The sequence below is a fragment of the Staurois parvus genome, unplaced genomic scaffold (assembly GCF_062004578.1).
Source record: "Staurois parvus isolate SC_StPar_1 unplaced genomic scaffold, SC_StPar_1.0 ptg000604l, whole genome shotgun sequence".
Lineage (NCBI taxonomy): Eukaryota > Metazoa > Chordata > Amphibia > Anura > Ranidae > Staurois > Staurois parvus.
Genome location: NW_028318400.1, coordinates 2,188,243 through 2,211,814, shown reverse-complemented (window position 1 = coordinate 2,211,814; position 23,572 = coordinate 2,188,243). Strand labels below are relative to the sequence as shown.

Sequence of the window (23,572 nt, the reverse complement as noted above, 5' to 3'; positions counted from 1 at the left end):
GTCATTCGATGGTTTGACAGTTTGGTTTAGAACACAAGCAAATGTGGCAGTTAACATGACCAGGGGACTAAAGATGGCTTGATCCAGTCCCATTAAACCAATACCTACCCCCCATCCTTAACCTTAGTAACCACACTGGCAACAAAATGGAGTTAATGGCCCACAAATGGCTTTTTATTACAACCATCAATAAATAACATTTAAATAACAGAAACACGGTATAAACATAAATTTTTCAAGGTCCCAATAGGCATCAAGAAGACGAATACTTGCGTCCTGCTTAACTAGGCCTCCAGCCGCAACAGCATTGACTCGGAGACACCACCGCAGATACCCCCACCAGAACAACTGGAAGCCATACCTCAGACGGGTTCCTACAAAGTGTCTTTTCTTTTGCCCACATTAACCAATGAGGACCTTGCACCCCGCCAGACGATCCCCAGCACCAACATGGCACAACCACCACCAAGACAAACCATAAAACAACAGGCGGGCGGGAGGGAAGTTTGCCTTGTGAAAACTCTCTTCAGACTGAAGACCCCCTGCCACATCCTGTTAGGCCACCCCTTGTAGCTCCCCCCACTCCTTCCTTAAAACCATTTAGACTCCCCCTTATGCAAATGGAACTCTCCTCTCCCAAACCCCTTTAACCCGTGTCATGCTGGCCTTCGTTCAGGTCTTCTTTCTTCTTACTCCGGGCCTTCCTTTCCTGGCATTCCGGGAATATAACTGTTTTGAAATTGTTAAATCGATAGGTTTAGTTCTGTTTTAATCTTTGGATTGTCAGCCTCTACAAATTCAGGACAGTGCCTAAAAATGCCTAAAAATGGAGAGCAACTGAGCATGTGTAGAGCAGGATGAGACAGTGTATTACTGGATTTTAACCACTTGCCAACCGCACTATAGCCGAATGATGGCTACAGAGTGGTTGTCTATTTCTGGGAGGGCGTCATATGACGTCCTCCCAGTTCGCGCCATCCTGCGCGCCCCCAGGGGCACGCACCCTGTGATCACTGTGATCAATGTGTCTGTAGGACACAGATGATTACGTGATGTGGTAAAAGGCCCATCACAGCAGCCTTTTACCACGTGATCAGCTGTGTCCAATGACACAGCAGATCACCAGGTAAATACAGTTGCCGGTTATTGGCTGCACTTTCCTCACACTGTCACAGCGTGAAGATAGTACTACAGAGAACCGGCAATTGTCAGCAAACAGATTGGCACTGATCATCAGGGCACCAGAACGGAGCTCATACTATTCCCCCTCCCCTGACTTCTCTATCAAGATCAATAATACAACCATCAGTCCCTCCCCTCATGCCAGGGTACTAGGTGTAAGCCTAGACTCCCATCTGTCTTTTCAGCCCCAAATCCAATCGCTGTCCAAATCTTGTAGACTTCACCTCTGCAACATCTCCAAGATACACCCGTTTTTAACCTCTGAGACCACTAAGCAACTTCTTCACTCCCTTGTTATCTCTCGCCTTGACTATTGTAACTCCCTCCCTTGATTGGCCTACCTCATCACAGGCTATCCCCTCTTGTGCCCAGTAGGCAAGTGGTTAAACAGTATAGGCACTTATTTTGAATGTTTTACATAGCTATACCTGCAAAAATGGCCAGAATGAAGTGATCTAGCAAGACTTAATTTTCTGACTAAAGTTCCACTTTAACTCCGGCCTGACTATAAGCATAGCTTTACACACACTGCTTCCTCTTATTCCTTTTAAAATTAAATGATTCGTTTATGTTGATTTTTTTTTTTTCTTAAATTGAAATTTTTTAATACATATGCTTTTATTAAACCTAGCAGCTCAAAAAAAGCCATTGGTGTATGTATAGACAAGGAGTAAAACAGGTTTGCCACAAAAATGGTATTTACTTTATTGAAGTAAACAAAAATTGTTAAAGGAACAACACGGACAACTGTTTTCAGATTAACGATAGAACAGTAGGACAGCTGCCTCAGTAATTTCCTTGCTGGAACTCCATCCACTGCGTGTTCCATAGCCATCCCAGTCCAAGGCTGCAAAGTCCCCACACTGACGAGGTGATCCCTCTGGGATGTATCCCCCTCCTCCAATGCAGTGCTAAGAAAGAGTAAAAGAAGTATGAAACATTAGGAATTAGAGGTATCTTGTACAACGTAGAACAAGCATCAAAAGAAAAAGTCCTGTGAACTTGGAGCTAGTAGAAGGGTTTATGCTGGCTAAATTCAGGGAATGGTTGTCATCTGCTATCTTAATCAAAAGGCTTTTTGTTGCAAATAAGTTATAGTTGTTCCTATTTTAAAATAGATCAGAAATGGAATTTTCATAAAACTACAAAACAGGAGAAGGGCTGATGGCTGCATCCTATCCTTCAGCTACAAGGCCAGAGTCCTCCTATGTGGTACACGATAAACAGATCTTGCAGTACTTGTGAACATTAGGCATTACCTGCTACTGATCTGTTCATTATTAAAGCCTATGCAGATATTAAATGACTGAATATGCACAGTTTTTACTTGTATTGGATTTTTCACAACATGTATGCTATTTTACTTCTCTTTTTCTGCAGGCCATTAGGGGTAAGTTTTAGAATTGGTGGTTCTATTGTGTTGTCCAAAACTAATGTGTTCCAACTAGCAGAAAATATTTAAATATTGTATATGATATGCAGCCATACAAGTCTTAAAGGGATTATTCTTCAATTAATGAATATTAATATTATCAATTTCTTTTTAACTTTTTTCCCACCCACTTCCCCCGTGCATCCAAAACTGTTTGTATACAACCTCTTTTTTAACTATTGGTTCTTACTAGTATATGATGTACAGCAATGGCTTCTATGCCTTTATGTTGAAAAAATATCTACATGCCAACTGGGCCAATTCTAAGGCTAAGGTCACACTAGCTTTGTTAGCAGGCGTTAGACAGTTTTTAATGCCCCTCAAACGCCTATGAAAATTCTACATGGCAGCACACAGTGCTGTTCACACTGAAGCCTTAGCGTTGCATTGTAGCAAAATTGACGCCTCATGTCGACTCAGGAGGAGTTGAAGCCTCCCATTCAAGTCTATGGTGACACTCCTCAAACGCCTCGCAGACGTTTGCGGGGCATTTGCGACGGGGTTGCAAGGTGGTTGCAGAGTGTTAATACCATTAAACTTCATTGTAGGCGTTTGTGGTGTGGTTTTAAGGCTTGGCAAATGCCTATCAAATGCCTCAAGAATGCTCATAGGGCATTTGGGGAGCGTTAAAAACACTTCCCAAACGCCTGTCAAACGCTATAGGGGCATTTGGCAAGCGTTAGAAATTAGTCAAGTGTGAACGAGCCCTTACACTTTTCACATACATTTGAAACTCTAAATGTTTTGCTAGAAAATTACTTAGGACCCCCGAATATTATATATATTTAGCAGAGGCCCTAGAGAATAAAATAATGGGTGTTGCAATTCTTTATGTCACGTAGTATTTGCGCAGCAGTTTTCCAAATGCATTTGTTTTTGGTTTTTTTTAAAAAACACTTTAATTAATTTTATTGCACACAAACACAATATAATACCTATTTTTTTATAAAATCTAAAAGATGATGTTACATCGAGTAAATAGATACCTAACATGTCATGCTTTAAAATTACGTACATCTGTGGAACAGCACCAAACTACAGTAATTAAATATCTCCATAGGCGACACTTTAAACGCCTGTACAGGTTACCAGTTTAGAGGTACACAGGAGCTCTGGTGCTAGAATTGTTGCTCTCACTCTGACATTCTCGACAATAGCGCACAAGTGTGGTATGATCACAGTTTACATAAGCGTGTGGGACTTACTTATCGTACTTGCGCAGGGGGACAGGGCCTCTTAGCTTTTTATAAATTTGTATAATTTGTTTTACTTAAAACTTTTTTAATACTGTTTCTTTATTTTTATTTAAATTTACTTTATTGCAGTCACAGGGGATGAACAATATCCCTTGTGACAGCATGGGCCATGACAGGTGCTCTTTATGGAGAGATCTAGGGTCTATTAGACCCCCAGATCTCTCCTCTGGCCTCCAATGCAGCTGATCAGACACAAATTGGTCTGATTGACTGCTTTCCTGGTCATTAACGACCAGGTAAACTAAGAGCTGGAACCAGAAATGAAGAAATCCTCATCGCTTCTGGTTCCTGGGGTCACAGAGAGAAAGTCACAACATCAGTTCCTCTCTCTCTGTGTAGTGCAACTGCTGCTGCACGTCGCAGCGGTCCCCAACTCCCCGAACAGAAGGACCGCCCGCAGAAGTGATCAACTGGATATTCAGCTACTTTAATTACTTTTGCTAAAAAGTCCATTGCATGCTATAAGTTTTGATGCCTGGATAATGCCGGCAGGATCAGGCACCAGCCTGGTATAATCACTTCACTCCCAGGATGTCATATGACGTCCACTCGGGGATAAGTGGATATGATCCTGTAAATAAAAGTACTGTAACCATGGAAGACATTGTATCAGTACTAATGAAGTATTAATACTTACATGCTCTACATTGCAGCCTGTCACTTTCATTCCAGGGCATAAAGCCAGAGGAGCTCTTTCTGTGTTAATAGCTCGGAACTGAACATAGCCAGCAGTGAACTCTCCTGTACCGAAAGAAAGGAGTATTAACGTGTTGATTATCATGTCACAGAACTCATATATAGAATAACACATATGAAAAAATGGATATTTATCATGATCTTACTTGCTGCGTTTGGTGAGTAGTAAGCTGTTGTTTTATCAGCACTTCCAAAATCATACACTACAGGAACAGCAGGTCCATTGTGTGCCAAACAGGCTCCAATATTGTACACCAAAGGGTATTTCTGTGAAGAAGATAAAAACATTGACTGAAATCATTGATAGGTAATAACAGAGCTTTTTTTCTCAGAGAATAGGTAAAGGAACTCCCGCTTTCTGAATCACCCCTTGTCTCTGCCCCTTACCCACCTCCGAGTACCGTGCCTTATTTCCACCCCCTACCCACCTCCCAGTACTTACCTTTTTAGTGAATACAAAACCAAGTATCATTTTGTGATGCTAAGTAATTTGTATGGAATTTGTTAATGATAACAAGAAAAGTACCATATATACTCGAGTATAAGCCAACCCGAATATAAGCTGAGGTACCTAATTTTACCACAAAAAACTGGGAAAAACTATTGACTCGAGTATAAGCCGAAGGTGGGAACACCAGTGGGAAGAATCGTGCCTCATCATTGGTGTCAGTGGGAGGAATAGTGCCCCATCTTTGGTGTCAGTGGGAGGAATAGTGTCCCATCATTGGTATCAGTGGGAGGAATAGTGCTCCATTATTGGTATCAGTGGGAGGAATAGTGCCCCATCATTGGTGTCAGTGGGAGGAATAGTGCCCCATTATTGGTGTCAGTGGGAGGAATAGTGCCCCATCATTGGTGTCAGTGGGAGGAATAGCGCCCCATCATTGGTGTCAGTGGGAGGAATAGTGTCCCATCATTGGTATCAGTGGGAGGAATAGTGCCCCATCATTAGTATCAGTGGGGGGAATAGCATCCCATTATTGGTGTCAGTGGAATAGTGCCCCATCTTTGGTGTCAGTGGGAGGAATAGTGTCCCATCATTGGTGTCAGTGGGAGGAATAGTATCCCATCATTGGTGTCAGTGGGGGGGTGGAGGAATAGTGCCCCATCGTTGGTGTCAGTGGGGGGGAGGAAAAGTGCCCCATCGTTGGTGTCAGTGGGGGGGAGGAATAGTATCCCATGATTGGTGTCAGTGGGGGGTGGAATAGTGCTCCATGATTGGTGTCAGTGGGGGGTGGAATAGTGCCCCATCATTGGTGTCAGTGGGGGGGGGGAGGAATAGTGCCCAATCGTTGGTGTCAGTGGGGGGGAGGATAAGTGCCCCATCGTTGGTGTCAGTGGGAGGAATAATGCCCCATCATTGGTATCCGTGACACCAATGATGGGGCACTATTCCTCCCACTGACACTTGCTGACCCCTGTTCCAGTACGGTGCTGCTGCAGCCAGCATATGTGGTTGCAGCAGCACCTAAGCACGGCACACTTACCTGCATCTCCTTCACTCGATTTTCGCGGGGCCGCTCAGCTCCGCCTCCTCGCCGGTGATTGGCCGCCTGTGTGCCTTTCCTGAGCTACAGTTCTGGCGGCCAATCACCGGTGAGAAGGCGGAGCCGAGCAGCCGCGTGAACATCCAGTGAACGAACCGAATGAAGGAGCAGCCTCGCTTCCTGGACCGGATCGTCGTGGGACCGGAGCCAGGTAAGAGACAGCAGCCCCCTGCCCATCCCTGTACTTAGTGTCCCTTCTGTTGGAAGGGGGGGGGGAGCCATCTGCAGACGTTGACTCGAGTATAAGCCGAGGGGGCCGTTTCTCAGCACAAAAAATGTGCTGAAAAACTCGGCTTATACTCGAGTATATACGGTAGTAAAATAGATCCTCTTCAGCCAGCAACAAAGGACCCCTGTCCGGTAACAGTAGATCCCATCTACAACAATAGACCACCCCACAACAACATACTACCCCAGCAACATAAGACCCCAGCAGCAACAAAAGATCTCCCAGCAACCATCATTAATAGATTTCTCTCTCAACAGTAGATCCCTCCCAACAAAAATAGATTCCCAATCAGCAACAATAGACCCCCCCCAGAAACAACAGACCCCACTCAAAAATAGATCTCCTACAGTTACAATAGATACCCCAGCAGCCAGTATCAATAGATCCTCCAGCACCCCCCAACACCCCTTGCCATGACATACATTCAGTGCTGGGTTGCCCTGCATTCCTGCTGAAAAAAGCCCTGGGTAATAACTATATAAACTACTCAATACTCTTGAAATAATAGAACTATGTTATCCATGGTACATAAAGCACAGTGACAACACAGTTGAGAAAAACATTGTTCAAAATATCCTGTCAATAAATTTGTCTAATTTTATGTTTCCTGAATAAGCATAGTATAAAAACAAATATTAAAATTAGCAAATAATCCATTTGTATTTAATCATTCATATACAATATATTTAAAAAAAAATTGCCTTATTTATTATATAGAAAATGCAATGACTATGCACAAGTTTTAATTTAGCAACCAATCAGAATTAATGGTTTACTAATCTGGCTACTGTAGATGGTAATCTGAATGTCTGCTATCTATTTGCACCGAGGTCTAACGAGCAAAGCGCAATAACCAAATTCAGTAACCAAATTCAGGTTCATTACAAAAGAATGGCTTTTGACTGGTGCTATGGGTAGGGACTGGGTTGGAGCTTTGCTCCCCACCAGGCCCGAGGGCCCGGAGTCAGTAGGGGTTCCCATAGGATGCCCATGGTACCTTTCATAGGCTTTTCTGGGTGTGCTTTGAGTCTGGGTGAGGACACAGAGGCCCCATGATCCCCTATTGCCCGGGGGCCCCATGAGTTGTCAGTCCGTCTCTGCTCCCCACCCTATTTTATTTCATAAACTCATTGGTTTGAATTTTGATTCCATAAGGACTTGTATGGTTCATATATTACAAACAACTTTGACAAAGAAAAACCCTTTGTGTTAACAGCTAGATAATGTCTCTTATTTTCCACAGAATGCTTACCTTGTAAAGCTGGAAGAGGTTTCCTCCCTCCTGATTAAAGAAAGCATTGTCGGTGCGATATCGCAACAGAGATGAATTCCTCCACAGAGACAAGGGTTTGTTATTGGGAACTTGCCACAGACTCAGGTCTTTGGCAGTAATATCATAATATCCAGGATTCTAAAGCACAAATTATTTAAAAAGAGATTAATTTCTATATATAGACATTATTAAGTACAGAATAAATGGAAGCACTCTACGAAGTTGACCTAAAAGTACTTTTCTGAGCTATCTGGTGGGTAAGAATCAGACTGAAGTCCACTTGAAAAGTGATGATTGTGTAATTATATTTATATTTTGTGACTGGCAGTCTTCACATGAATGTGTATTTTGTTAATGATTCTGGAAGGCCGCTGTGTATAGTACACAGGCCCTTGCCAACAACACAGTGGTAAGAATTTACTAAAAATATCTTTCAGTTGCCTCATTGTGGAAGCTAAACTAAAATAGTTCTATGGGTTTTTTTTTATAATTTTAATTGCAATACCTTGTAATCATCACTGGTTGCACCATCTGGTAGCCCAAATGTGGCATAATTTTCCCAGTTTCCATCTCCTGCTGGATTACTGGGGTTGTTTCCCTGCTGGCTGGACCAGCGGTCTCCTGTTGTGCATTTCCCACTCATGCTGTTTTCGTTTACGCTTGCCACCAGTGTCCAACCTCCACCATTGGTTGTCATATCACAGAAGGTCTGGTAGACCACTCCATCTTTAGAGATAAGCATGTAAATTCCATCTGAAATAGCAGTATATTAAACTGTTCAGAATTTGTACTTTAACTGAAATCCACACCCAGTATAAAAGGAAATAAAATGATTGTAGAAGATGAGTTACATATGCGCTGCCTTAACCTTTTATCATTATAATAAAAAGCAGCCATTTTTCATATGTATGCCCTATCTTTGCCCTTAGTCACTCATTTCTACATGTGTGCAAATGCAACCTTCTCCTGACTGTTCTCATATAGCAATACTGTCACCTCCTCTATAGTCTATTGTGAATGCAGTTATAATTCCCAGTTACGTTTTCAACTACAACTCATTTGCCAACCATTTGTACCAATTCCTCTATGGCAGGGATGTCAAGCTCAATTTCATCATGCACCACATCAACATTATAATTGCCCTCAAAGGCCAGTTGTATCTGTAAGATTAGATGTCCATTGCACCCCACTGCCACTTACAACAGTTGTCAAGAGCCCCTTCGTCATCAAGGGTCCCCTGCCCTGCTTTATATTACAGTGTGCCCCACTTACCTTGTGCTACCAGGAAGAAGCTGGGGGCAGAGCTGGGAAGCAGAAAGTGCAGGGTCTGGAGGAGGACCAGAGGAAGGCTGGAGTCTGTTGCCGGAGTCTGCTGAATGCTGAGACCAGAAAAGACGGAGACAAGAGAGTGCTGCAGCTGCACAGAGAGGTGCAGGATCTGCAAACAAAGTTCTCTCCTCCTATCTGTTGGCAACTGTTGAGATGGGGGGGGGGCAGAAATGAGCCTTTCTGTTGCTTCACAGAGAAGCACAGGATCTGGCGGAAGAGTTCTATTCATCTATCTGCTGCCAAATACTGAGACAAGGTGAGGGAGGAGATGAGGGGGGTGCTGCATCTGCAGGAGAGGTGCAATGGTTGTATGAAATGGCCTGGCGGGCCAGATTCTATGGGACTCCAGTTAGCATATGCTCTGCCTTTTAAAACACTTCACAATGCAGTTTTCCACCTTAATATATGGTATTGCCTTTACATTTTTTTTTTTTTTTTTTTTTCAATCGTTCTCCCTTTTTGTTTCTCTCTGGCAATTCTTTGCTCTCTGGAATTCTCTCCCCTAACTTGTTAAACATGTTACCACCTTTAGAAGTGAATGACAATTATTTAACTTGAAATGTACATTATTTAATGCATTGTAATATATGACCCTTGCTCTACTGGATCAGTGATGATCATATAGTCGGAAAGCATATTTTTGCTTGCCATACTGTATATGTATTTGCACCATGACATATGAATGTGTATCTCACCTTTAGCATATTTGTCTGAGTTCTTGATTTCCTTACAGCTTCTGTATCCATCACTACCTCCAGTAGGGAACCTGGAATCTGGTACGATTCTATTTGCAGAGTCATCATCCCAGCATGCCAACAGGTTTAGGATGTTCTGTTTCTTCTCAGAGATAGAAGCATATTCTAAGAACAGACACAGAGACAATTAGGGAAACAGAAATATTCCTTCCTGATTTTCTGTTAGATTTTTGGTTGTTTAATTATATTCCAACATATATTTATGTACTAATCTATAATATTTCTTTCTATTCCATATGGCTAAAAATGTATCTTTCTTTCAATACTAACATGTACCATAGTCATTGCTGTGCTGTAGAGAGGCAAAGGTATAGAAGCCTTCAAAATGTTTTATGTTGCCAGAATGTCTTCAGCTAGAGCAGTGGTTCTCAACCTTCCTAATGCCGTGACCCTTTAATACAGTTCCTCATGTTGTGGTGACCCCCAACCATAAAATTATTTACCCAGTAATTATAATTCATGAGTGTCGTTTTACCTCCAATACTGCTGCTTTCAACACAGTAGCTGCTTTTAACAGAGTAGCTGCTTTCAACACAGCAGCTGCTTTCTACACAGTAGCTGCTCTTTACACATCGGAAATATGTGTTTTTCTGATGGTCTTAGGGGACCCCTGTGAAAGGGTCGTTCGACCCCCAAAGGGGTCGCGACCCACAAGTTGAGAACCACTGAGCTAGAGTAATAAGAATTATCACAGTGAACATAAAAATTAAGGACCATTATAAAATAGAAACCTTTGGTTATAATTTCCAGGATCTGAATATATGTTTCAGATATATTTTTTATTTATTTATTTTTTATTTCCATGTAATACAAACAATAAACCATTTACAAAATGCCGTCAGTAGGTATGGAATTTTGGTACAGAAGGAATACCATACTGTACATACAATAAGCAACACGTACTGTACAATGAAAATTAGGAATAGCTTATTACCTTCTGATATTTTTTTTATTTTCTGAGCAGATATACAGTATGTTTGTATTCATATACATTGTATAGTCTGGCATTTTTAGACTTTTTTTTTAATCAGCAAGGCATCATATCATTGTCATCTTTCACACCCAGATCTCACTCATGTTGTAAATCATTTGCCAGATCAAAAACAAATGCCAAATTGGCTAAAAAATTACATTTACATGTATTACAGTGTTTTAGCAAGAAAAATGTTTTTACCATTTTGCATAAAAAAGTGAATGGGGTTGATTTACTAAAACCGGAAAGTGCAAAATCTGGTGCTGCTGCGCATGGTAGCCAATCAGTTTCTAACTTCAGCTTGTACAATTAAAGGATAAGTTCACCTTTTAGACAAAAATAATAAATGCACATTTTTTTGCAGGTAAAAAAAAATGTGCATTTATTATTTTTGTCTGCATTAGCCTGGAAAGCATTGCATCAGCGATCAGTAGATTGCTGATGCCATGCAGGTCTCCTGCAGACCTGTCAGAATATCTGCTTACCATATGGGATGTACGAGCAAGCAGATATTCTGATAGGAAGCTTCAATGAACTACTATGGTGCTCCACAGGGCTCTGGTAGTTCATTGAAAACTACAAACCCACAGCTGCTAAGGCTGCCGGGAATTGTAGGCACTCATTCACAGACGTTTGTGAATGAGTGATGCGGCTGTGTGGGTGGAGCTGTGTGGGCGGAGCTGTTTTCAAATCTGACAGATAGTAAAGAGAAATATCTCCCCGTACTATCTGTCAGAGGGGGGGGGGGGGTGGCAGTTGTGGCAGTAGCTATGGGAACATGTTACATGTTCCACTCTAAAAATGGATGGAGCATGTAAAATGATCCCAAAGGTGAACTTATCCTTTAAGCGTTGACAATAAAACCTGGAAGCTGATTGGTTTCTATGCAGAGCTGCACCAGATTTTGCACTTTCCAGTTTCAGTAAATCAACCCCAATGTGTAAAACATTGCTAGTATGCAAAGCACACTAGACTGATGGGATGGAGTTCTTAGATTTCCATATTTACAAAACCTTGTAGTTGAAAATATATTGAGACTCCATGCACACTAGTGTTTTATAATCTAAAAAAAGCTAGGAAAAAAAAACGCTGGATGAAAAAAAACTGATAATAGCATTTTTGTGTCAGCTTGTAGTAGCATTTTAGTAGCATTTAGAAGCGTTTGGCAGCATTGGAAAAATCTGTTAGGAGAGTTTTAGCAGCATTTTGAAGCGTTTAGGAGTTTTTAGCTTTTTTTCTGCTGTGAAAACGTTCCGAAAAACTCTACAAAATGTTTTTTTTCTTTTTCTAAATGAGAACGTTTGAAAAACACTTCTAGCATAAACAAGTGTGCATAACTAACACTATTAGCTTCTAGGACAGTGGTTCTCAACCTTTCTAACGCCGCGACCCCTTAATACAGTTCCTCATGTTGTGGTGACCCCCAACCATAAAATTATTTTCGTTGCTACTTCAGAACTGTAATTTTGCAGTGGGAGGACTAGCGCCCCATCACTGATGTCAGTGGGATGAATAGTGTCCCATCGTTGGTATCAGTGGGAGGAATAGTGCCCCATCATTGGTGTCAGTGGGAGGAATAGTGCCCCATCATTGGTATCAGTGGGAGGAATAGTGCTCCATCATTGGTATCAGTGGGAGGAATAGTGCCCCATCATTGGTATCAGTGGGAGGAATAGTGCCCCATCATTGGTGTCAGTGGGAGGAATAGTGCCCCATCATTGGTATCAGTGGGAGGAATAGTGCCCCATCATTGGTGTCAGTGGGAGGAATAGCGCCCCATCATTGGTATCAGTGGGAGGAATAGTGTCCCATCATTGGTATCAGTGGGGGGAATAGTGCCCCATCATTGGTATCAGTGGGAGGAATAGTGCCCCATCATTGGTATCAGTGGGAGGAATAGCGCCGCATCATTGGTATCAGTGGGAGGACTAGCGCCCCATCATTGGTGTCAGTGGGAGGAATAGTGCCCCGTCATTGGTATCAGTGGGAGGAATAGTGCCCCATCACTGATGTCAGTGGGAGGAATAGTGCCCCATCATTGGTGTCAGTGGGAGGAATAGTGTCCCGCCATTGGTGTCAGTGGGAGGAATAGTGCCCCATCATTGGTATCAGTGGGAGGAATAGTGTCCCATCGTTGGTATCAGTGGGAGGAATAGTGTCCCGCCATTGGTGTCAGTGGGAGGAATAGTGCCCCATCATTGGTATCAGTGGGAGGAATAGTGTCCCGCCATTGGTGTCAGTGGGAGGAATAGTGCCCCATCATTGGTATCAGTGGGAGGAATAGTGCCCCATCATTGGTATCAGTGGGAGGACTAGCGCCCCATCACTGATGTCAGTGGGAGGAATAGTGTCCCATCGTTGGTATCAGTGGGAGGAATAGTGCCCCATCGTTGGTGTCAGTGGGAGGAATAGTGCTCCATCATCGGTATCAGTGGGAGGAATAGTGCCCCATCATTGGTATCAGTGGGAGGAATAGTGCCCCATCATTGGTGTCAGTGGGAGGAATAGTGCCCCATCATTGGTGTCAGTGGGGGGAATAGTGCTCCATCATTGGTGTCAGTGGGAGGAATAGTGTCCCATCATTGGTATCAGTGGGAGGAATAGTGCCCCATCATTGGTGTCAGTGGGAGGAATAGTGCCCCATCATTGGTGTCAGTGGAAGGAATAGTGTCCCATCATTGGTATCAGTGGGAGGAATAGTGCCCCATCATTGGTGTCAGTGGGAGGAATAGTGCCCCATCATTGGTGTCAGTGGAAGGAATAGTGTCCCATCATTGGTATCAGTGGGAGGAATAGTGCCCCATCATTGGTATCAGTGGGAGGAATAGTGCCCCATCATTGGTATCAGTGGGAGGAATAGTGCCCCATCATTGGTGTCAGTGGGAGGAATAGTGCCTATCATTGGTGTCAGTGGGGGGAGGAATAGTGCCCCATCGTTGGTGTCAGTGGGGGGAGGAATAGTGCCTATCATTGGTGTCAGTGGGGGGAGGAATAGTGCCCCATCGTTGGTGTCAGTGGGGGGAGGAATAGTGCCCCATCATTGGTGTCAGTGGGGGGAGGAATAGTGCCCCATCGTTGGTGTCAGTGGGGAGAGGAATAGTGCCTATCATTGGTGTCAGTGGGGGGAGGAATAGTGCCTATCATTGGTGTCAGTGGAGGGAGGAATAGTGCCCCATCGTTGGTGTCAGTGGGGGAAGGAATAGTGCCCCATCGTTGGTGTCAGTGGGGGGAGGAGAAGTGCCCCATCGTTGGTGTCAGTGGGGGGAGGAATAGTGCCCCATCGTTGGTGTCAGTGGGGGGAGGAATAGTGCCCCATCGTTGGTGTCAGTGGGGGGAGGAATAGTGCCCCATCGTTGGTGTCATTGGGGGGAGGAATAGTGCCTATCATTGGTGCCAGTGGGAGGAATAGTGCCCCATCGTTGGTGTCAGTGGGGGGAGGAATAGTGCCTATCATTGGTGTCAGTGGGGGGAGGAATAGTGCCCCATCGTTGGTGTCAGTGGGGGGAGGAATAGTTCCCCATCGTTGGTGTCAGTGGGGGGAGGAATAGTGCCCCATCGTTGGTGTCAGTGGGGGGAGGAATAGTGCCCCATCGTTGGTGTCAGTGGGGGGAGGAATAGTGCCCCATCGTTGGTGTCAGTGGGGGGAGGAATAGTGCCCCATCGTTGGTGTCAGTGGGGGGAGGAATAGTGCCCCATCGTTGGTGTCAGTGGGGGGAGGAATAGTGCCCCATCGTTGGTGTCAGTGGGGGGAGGAATAGTGCCCCATCGTTGGTGTCAGTGGGGGGAGGAATAGTGCCCCATCGTTGGTGTCAGTGGGGGGAGGAATAGTGCCCCATCGTTGGTGTCAGTGGGGGGAGGAATAGTGCCCCATCGTTGGTGTCAGTGGGGGGAGGAATAGTGCCCCATCGTTGGTGTCAGTGGGGGGAGGAATAGTGCCCCATCGTTGGTGTCAGTGGGGGGAGGAATAGTGCCCCATCGTTGGTGTCAGTGGGGGGATGAATAGTGCCCCATCGTTGGTGTCAGTGGGGGGAGGAATAGTGCCCCATCGTTGGTGTCAGTGGGAGGAATAGTGCCCCATCGTTGGTGTCAGTGGGAGGAATAGTGCCCCATCGTTGGTGTCAGTGGGGGGAGGAATAGTGCCCCATCGTTGGTGTCAGTGGGAGGAATAGTGCCCCATCGTTGGTGTCAGTGGGGGGAGGAATAGTGCCCCATCGTTGGTGTCAGTGGGGGGAGGAATAGTGCCCCATCGTTGGTGTCAGTGGGGGGGAGGAATAGTGCCCCATCGTTGGTATTAGTGACACAAATGATGGGGCACTATTCCTCCCACTGACACCAATGATACTTACCTTGCTGACCCCTGCTCCAGCCTCGGCTCGCTCTCTCCCTCTCCCATCTACAGCCTGCAGAAGCAAAATTTGCACTTACCTGTCAGCTGTCTTCCTTCTCTGGCCTCTCTCCTCTTCACTCGGTCCTGCAGCTCCCTCGATCTTCTTCGATCTGCGCGCTCTGCCGCTCGGCTCCTCCTCTCCAAGCTCCACCTCCTCGCCGGTGATTGGCCGCCTGTGTGCCTCTCCTGAGCTACAGTTCCGGTGGCCAATCAGCAGCGAGGAGGCGGAGCTGTTGAGTGATCCCGAAGGTGTGGCCAGGTTACAGGGGCAGCATATCATCCCGCCCACAGATCGCGAGACAGAGCAGCGGTGTCTCGGTTCCTAAGACCATCGGAAATATGTGTTTTCCGATGGTCTTAGGCGACCCCTGGGAAATGGTCGTTCGACCCCCAAAGGGGTCGCGACCCCCAGGTTGAGAACCGCTGTTCTAGGAGCAGAAAAAAATGCTAGTGTGCATGGAGCCTGAGAGTTGTAGACCTTGCCAACAGCAATGCTTCCAGCACAATAACAGACCGACGTTTAGATGCCAGAATAAAAATATCTGAGCACCTCTTATAGATCATAGCTTATTCTACACAAGAAATATACTCAAAACACTTGTTAGCAAAAGCTGTAGCAAGTGCCAAGGAGAGGACTAGAAGACCGTGCACCAACATCTTCACCTGAGCAAAATAGACAATTTTTTTATAAATGTATGCTATTGCAGTGTACTAACATGGTCATATATAACATAGAGAAATAAAACCATGAAAAAGGAATGCTACAGATGGTAATATGTCATTAGTAAGCATTAAAAACACCAAAGCCCTGGGTTCCTGCTGAAAAAGAGTAAAGGACAGACCTAAACTCCTTACCGGAGGAGTCTCTTCCAATATGGGACTGGGGACCTCTGATTCGTTCAGTTTGGTGTCACCTTTTATAGCTTTTTTTCCCTTAATAACCCACTCCACAGCATTCTTCCACACACTGAAAAAACCTGCTGGAGTTGTGTTGATTGATTGATTGTGATACATTTTCTAACACAATTCATTTGACATATTTAGGCTTTGTTTGCATCTTGTTATTCCTGTCTAAATTAGGGTGTTTAATAGATTAGTTAGGCATATTTGATCAATAGGTTCCAGACTTTGAGAATGTTTTTGCAGGTATCAGTGACTATACCGGTCAGTTTTTCATTAACAAACAGCTCTGGCTTGACTGACTGGGCTGAATTGTGACCACTGTAAGTGGTATGTACAGCAGAGTACAGGGGTCAGTAATATGCAAGGCAGTGTACAGAGATCAGTAGTTGTAGGGCAGTGTACAAGGGCCCGTAGTTTATAGGGCAGCATACAAGGGCCCGTAGTTTATAGGGCAGCAGACAGGGGTCAGTATTTTATAAGGGGTAGAATACAGAGATCAGTAGTTTGTAGGGCAGAGTATAGGGGTAAGCAGGGACTGCAGGGAAGAATACAGAGATCATCTGGGCAAAGTACTAGGGGTCAGCTTGGCTGAGTACAATGGTTCAGCAGGGCACAGTACAGGGGTCAGTAGTCTGCAGTGTGGAAGCAGTGGTGACATACTGCTATTTGTTCTGGTATGGTGATCTCTCTTGGCCCTCCTCTCCTATCCATCTCATGTGATGTCACATAGAAGTGCCCGAGATGAAGGGAGTGGAGGGCAGGCAAGGTACGGAACAGGACACTTTAGTATGTTACTTCCCTGTTCTGCTCTGCATATGCAGAAGGAGAAATTCAGATGGAGGGTTGGCTAAGCAGGGACACAATCTATCCACCACCAGTCTGGGTTAGCTCTGAAGAAGAGCATTTACCATTGAAACGCGTAAGATACTTTTTGGATCCTGGACTGCATCCCTCTGGGGTTTGATCTCTCTGGATCTGATTTACACTGTACCATGAGGCAGTGACGTTATGTGCTGTTTATATACATTGTATTTTTTTATTAATTTTTTATTAAACTATCCTTGGGATAGTGCACTAGGCTGGTGCATTTTCTGTTTGTTTCTTTGCAGTTGCTATTTGAACAACCCCAGCTGTTTGATGGCAGCAAGGCCTGACATATCCCCTGGTGGTATATTTACACAAATTCTTAGAAGTACTAGTCCACCACACTCATGCACAGGAGGTTCTGATTTTTCTTATTGACACAATCTACCCACCATTAGTCTGCAATTGATGGGTTGCCAAGCCCCAATCTAGAGAAAGAGAGAGAGAGGGTTAGGAGATGACCCCAACAGTGTTCTCCGCTGCTCCTCCATCAAGAGCAGAGACACCTTAAGACAGAAAGTGTGTTATTGGCAGGAGCTCCAGGTGAAAATAAAAAAAGCCTAAAAAAGAAAACTAATGTAGCTGCAGCAATAAGATTTGGTAAACTGCAATATATAAAATTGGGGGGGGGGGAGTTTAATACTGCTTTAATAAGTATATCAATTCAGGAACTAATAAATGTATTAATGATACTTTTGTACATAAAGAAATAAGGGAACAGGATGTAATAATAAAATAATGCAAACAAGGAAATTGTATCCATAAAAATTATAATTTAAATAGCACTGAACTAAGTAAACAAGTTCCTAGGACTTCATATGTCTTCTCTAGAACAAACATAGAATGGGGTGGTGGAAGATGCAGCTGCCCAGGACGCATGAGTGAGATGGGACCTAAAAGAACATAGCAAGCGTCAAACAGATAGCTGTATTTTCAACCACTTTATTGTAACACTGATGTAAAAGGCCACTGAACTCAGTGGTGTATTTTGGTTTTGTGCTGCCCTAGGCAACACTAATATCTGCCACCCACCATCTAAAATTGGAGGGGAGAGAGTGAAATATAGATAAAGAGGGAGATAAATATAAAGAGAGAGAGAGAGATAAAGAGGGAGAGAGATAGAGAGAGAAAGAGAAAAAGGGAGGGAGAAAAAGAGAGATATAAAAAGAGAGGGGAGAGAAAGAAAGATAAAGAGGGAGAGAAAGACAGAGAAAGATAAAGAGAGAGATAAAGAGCAAGTGATAAAGAGAGAGGGAGGGAGAGAAAGAGAGATCAAGAGAGAAAGATAGAGGGAGAGGGAGAGAAAGAGAGATCAAGAGAGAAAGATAGAGGGAGAGAAATATAAAGAGAGATAAAGAGGGAGAGAAAGACAGAGAGAGAAAGACATTTTAGGCCCTATACCTAAGACCTCTAGCATATCAATCATGAAACCCAGGTTAACCCTGTCAAAAGCCTTTTCGGCATCAATTGACAGGAATAATGTCGGCAGTTTCTCTCTTTTTACCCTTTGTAGGAGGAGCAATGATCTCAGACTAATGTCCCTACTTTCTCTTCCCGGAATAAATCCTACTTGATCCAGGTGTATCCACTCCGGCATCAACTCCTTCAGTCTGGTTGCCAACACCTTAGCGTACAATTTGGTGTCAATGTTTAGTAAGGATATGGGCCTGTAACTGGCACACTGTGTGCTATCATTCCCTTCTTTAAGTATAATCATTATATGTGCCTGCAATGACCCCTCCCACATTTCCAGCCCCTCCCCTATTGCATTCATATAACCACACATTTTAGGGACTAGGAGATCTCTAAATTTTTTATAATAACCCACAGTATATCTGTCCGGACCAGGGCTCTTTCCTTTAGCCATATTTTTTAGAGCCACGGTGATTTCCTCCAGGGTAATAGGTCTCTCTAGGGCCTCTAATTTTTCTTATACTGTTTTAGTCATGGACTTAATCATCCAGTGCTTATCTGTTCCTGTCCAAAATTTATGACGCTGGCCAGCTTTTGGAATGTGCGCACATAAAGAAACTCACACTGACACGTTTGGTCTGTGAAAACTTCTCTCTAATTTATTTAAATGAAACCGTGAGCTTATATATGAAAAATGATGCGAACATCACGTGATAACAGCATAAGCATTATATTAGTCTTTGATTGGTCACTTTACACGAAAACAATCTCCGTCATGGTATAGGTGTGATCTTCTTCAGTCTTATCTTAAAAAGAGAAAAACATTCTTTTGTCTTCCAAATCACACGATGGGAGGGGGTCTGTGTGTGTGAGCAGACATTTCTTAAGCAAGGATTTCTTATAGTGCCACAAAGCCCAGCAGGCAGAAAATATTCACACAACATATGTATTAACCTCCCTGGCGGTATTCCCGAGTGTAGCTCGGGGTAACATTTCAGTACCAAAAGCGGTAACCCCGAGCTACACTCGGGCTTACCCTGCGGCACTGCTCCGGCATGTGTTCTTCACTTACCTTACCCTGCGCTCCCACGATGTGTCCCCTGCAGCGTCCCCGGCCATCTCCTCCGGCCGATGCCGGCATCCGGCTTCTGTGTCCTGTCCCTGTGACGTCGGGACGTACGGGCGCCGCCGGCGGGAAATTTAAAAATTTTAAAAAATGTCTTTTTTTTTTTTACATTTTACATAGTAAAACATTGCTGTCTCAACCAATTTCACATACATATTGTCCCTAGTGCTTTGTCCTGCGCCCTGCCTGCATTTTGTCTGTTCTTTCTGCCTGGAAACTGAGAAATGTCCATGGCGTCCAAAAAGTGTCCCTTTAGGTCAAAAGCGGTTTAGATCATCTAGAGAACAGCGATAGTAAATCAGAACCACTTACAGAATTGAGTGATAATGATTCGTGGGGGAAATTCGTCATCAGACACTGAAAACGATTTTGCGACTGAGCTCAGCAATGTGCGAACTTGGCGCTCTATTTCACATTTCAGTGTTTTTGGTTTGATTATATTATTGAATTAAATTTTTTATTATTTTTATATTATTTTTATGATTGTTTATTAAATTATAATTTATGATTTTGTGTTTCAAATTTTATCATACCCGGGATGTTTACTAGACTCTTGTTCGGACAGATTTCAGTGAGTTTTTCCTAAAAATTACAGCCTACAATAAAAAAAATACATATTTCCATGCAAAAAAATGGTACCGCTTTCAGCACCAAAAATCTGAAATAATCATACCGCCAGGGAGGTTAAAGTATAAAAGTAAATATTTATAAAACTTATAGAAATAGTGTATATATATATTCAATAGGAAACGAAATAGGCATTTTACCAAATCCATCACAGTCCCCCCTTAAAATGACTATTTTCCTCTGTCCCTATAAAGCCTAGCTCATCTGTCCTTATGTACCTTGGAACTCTTTTATGCTGTACGTTAGACAGGTGATGACTATTTCATCACCCCCCTTGCCACAGACTTTGTACATAAGGAAGTCAGATGCTATCCCTACAAAATTGTGAGATTACTATTGGCGGGGAGGGACCGTAATGGGGTATAAGGTGTTCCTTCATCTATCATGTGGGGATCCTCTTGCTCCTGGTTCAGGAAGGTAGGTGTTCTGTTGTCTACAGCTTTGCTCATCAATTTCCTCACACATGGTATAACACAGCATACAACCAGGACCAGGAGAATCAGAATTATTAGTACAGTTACCCCTATTTGGGCAAGTATCTTTTGCCACCCACTCATCCAACTGAAATATTGATCCCACAAGTCTGTGATCCCTGAATTCTTTTTCAACTCAACTGACAGATCTTCCAATTTCTTTATAGACAGAGTAACCTTACCATTCGAGCCAGCATTGTCAGGAATATATGTACAACATGTTCCGGTTCCTTCTATCATTTTACAGACACCTCCTTTTTCTGCTAAAATCATGTCCAGAGCCATTCTATTCTGGAATGTCATGTAGGATGTAGGGGCTAACTGGTCAACGATTCCTTGAAGGGCATCCCTGGTGTAATTCACAAACCTCTGTTGGTTGTAGTATATGTAATTTATCTAATCTACATTTTTATTAACAGTTATCATGGGAATCAGGGATTCGAAGCCTGCTTTTACTTGGTCTCTGGCTTTAAATTTATTAGGCACCCCCCTTGGGACTCCAATATACACATGTGGGTCAAAACTACCAGAAGGAGCTTTTCGTTTCCTCCTACGGCCAGGCGTTGGGTCAGGGGTATTCTCTGCTAGGATGTGAAAAAGGCATAATGGCCTTTGCAAGGGCATACTCACCAGTCCAAATCCCTTCCAATCTTATTCTAATCTTTTGGTCCCCAGTAATCATCCATGACATATATGTATACCTGGTCACTACTATTGGAACATGCTCATTATGTCAAGATCATATAGATTATGGTCATAGCACCACATGGGATCTATACTACAGAAATCAAAGATGAAAATAGCCACATGAGTGTTGGATGAGTTGTACCAAAATATAGTGGTGTCGCCTATTTCGGTGATATCCACCTGTTGAGCCTCTATCAGACTCATTAGAAAAAGGATATACAACATAGTTGTCATGGTGTAGATGACGCCTTTCCCTCAGGGTTCGGGACTTTCTTGCAGTGGGAGGCGTGTATCCAAGTGTTCTTCCCGGCCACCTTGTCAGAAGTGGCTGTGGTCAGCAGAACTTGGAATGAACCATCATATCTTGGCTCAAGGGAATGTTTCCTCATAAATGTCTTTACTAATACCCAATCTCCGGGTAATAGGCTGTGAGTTCCTGTATCTGACTCAGAATCTGGAATGGAGAAAACACTTGGACATGGATACGGGTTAATTCACGTAATAATACAGTCACATAATCAGTTAACACATCAAATTGTAATTACAACTGTTGTGGAAAATAACAACCAAATCTGGGGGCTGAGCTAAACAAAATCTCATAAGGGGATAGGGAGTGTTCTCCCCTTGGTGTGTATCTGACACTAAATAGGGCAATAAGCAGACTGTCTGGCCAACTCATGCCAGTCTCTTGGGCTATTTTTAGCATTCTTTCTATTTTCCCACTACTTTGGGGGTGATAGGGGGTATGGAACACCAGAGTGACTCCTAATGCCGCCCATATTTCTTTGGTTACTGAAGCTGTGAAGGCGGGGCCCTGGTCACTCTCTATCACCTCTGGAAGCCCATATCTGCATACAACCTCAGTGAGGAGTTTCTTCGCAGTTGTTTTAGCAGTCCTGTTAGTTTCAGCAAAGGCCTCTGGCCAACTGGAAAACATGTCCAACACCACTAGGGTGTACTCAACCGCCCACTCTTTGGCATCTGGATATGATCAATTTGTATCCTATGAAAAGGGTATAGGGGTTTGGCCAAGTGTTTCTGTGGTGTCTTCTCTGTGCGTACCGGATTGCATTTTGCACAGATGGCACATGTTCTGCAAAAAATTGTTCGTCAATGTAGTGATTCCAGGCGCTACATAGTACTTGTTGATGAGAGAGTTCATGAGGCTCTTTGACAGATGGGCTGCTCCGTGTGCCCACTGGACTACAGCTGGAAACATATTCTTGGGTAAACAAAGCCTCTTGTTGCACTCAAACAGACCGTCTTTGAAAATAGCTCCTCTCCGTCTCCAGCTCTCTTTTTCTTCTGGACTTGCTGCTTCTTGGAGTTCCTTGAGGTAGTTTCTGTCCACAAGTAAGGTCTGTAAGGTGAATATTGGTTCCCACTCTCCGGTCACCTCTCCTTCCATTTCTGGTGGTCCCATGGCCTCTCGTTTTGCCGCCAAATCTGCCAGATTATTACCTTTGGCTTCTGAGGAGTTTAATTTCCCATGAGCTTTTACCTTCAGAATAGCCACTTGAATGGGTAGAAGGAGTGCTTCCAGCAGTCGTCCAATGGCTGCTCCATGTCTTATGGATGTACCTGCCGCAGTCATAAATCCTCTTGCCTTCCATATGGGTCCAAAGTCATGGGCCATCCCAAAGGCGTATCTGGAGTCTGTGTAGATATTGGCCCTTTTTCCTTCCGCCATCTGGCATGCTGTTGTGAGTGCTTGAAGTTCAGCTCCCTGTGCAGATATTGCTGGCGATAGGGCTCTTGCCTGTAGGACTGTGTCTACAGTAGTGACCGCAAATCCTGTATAATATTTGCCTCCTTCATCTGCATATCTGGAACCATCAACAAAGAAAGTGAAGTCTGGATCCTGCAGAGGTGTTTCACTCACTGTGGGGGAGATGGAAGATTTCCATTTTCATCACTTCAAGACAATTATGAGGCTCAGTGGCTCCATCATCCTCTCCACTTTCTGCATTACCTTCATTACCCCCCTCAGCAATTGGGAGGAGAGTGGCCGGATTCAGGGTTTGGCAACGTAGGAGAGTGACGTTATCAGGAAGGTGGAGGGAACACTGTAGTCTAAGATGCCTCGCTGTGGACAAATGTTTAGGTTGGACTTGGTTTAAAATGGCAGCAATGTCATGCGGCGCCAGAAGAACAAGTTCATATCCCAGTACGATATCAGAGGTCTTATCCAGCAGAGCTTGAGCAGCGAAAACTGCACGCAGACATGACGGTGCTCCTCTAGCCACTGGGTCTAAACGGCATGAGTAGTAGCCTACGGGTCGTAGGCAGTCTCCGTGGGACTGGGTCAATACTCCTGTGCCATGGCCTTGGCGTTCAGACATGAACAGTTTGAAAGGTTTCTCGTAGTCTGGTAGAACCAGGGCTGGGGCTGAAGAAAATAAACGTTTTAGAGCCAAAAA

The 23,572-nt window shown here is 44.0% G+C and overlaps 1 protein-coding gene across 1 annotated transcript; it reads right to left on the bottom strand.

Annotated features, from left to right (window-relative positions):
- Nucleotides 1–1,862: 1,862 nt before the first annotated feature.
- On the bottom strand, nucleotides 1,863–18,423 carry LOC149449779 (intelectin-1-like). Its single transcript, XM_089692798.1, has 7 exons — nucleotides 18,228–18,423; nucleotides 9,640–9,804; nucleotides 8,121–8,368; nucleotides 7,595–7,753; nucleotides 4,713–4,833; nucleotides 4,508–4,611; nucleotides 1,863–2,093 (listed from the first exon to the last, which is right to left on the bottom strand). The coding sequence occupies exons 1-7, from the start codon at nucleotides 18,421–18,423 to the stop codon at nucleotides 1,941–1,943; spliced, it is 1,146 nt and encodes a 381-aa protein (XP_089548924.1). The 3' UTR covers nucleotides 1,863–1,940.
- Nucleotides 18,424–23,572: the final 5,149 nt, after the last annotated feature.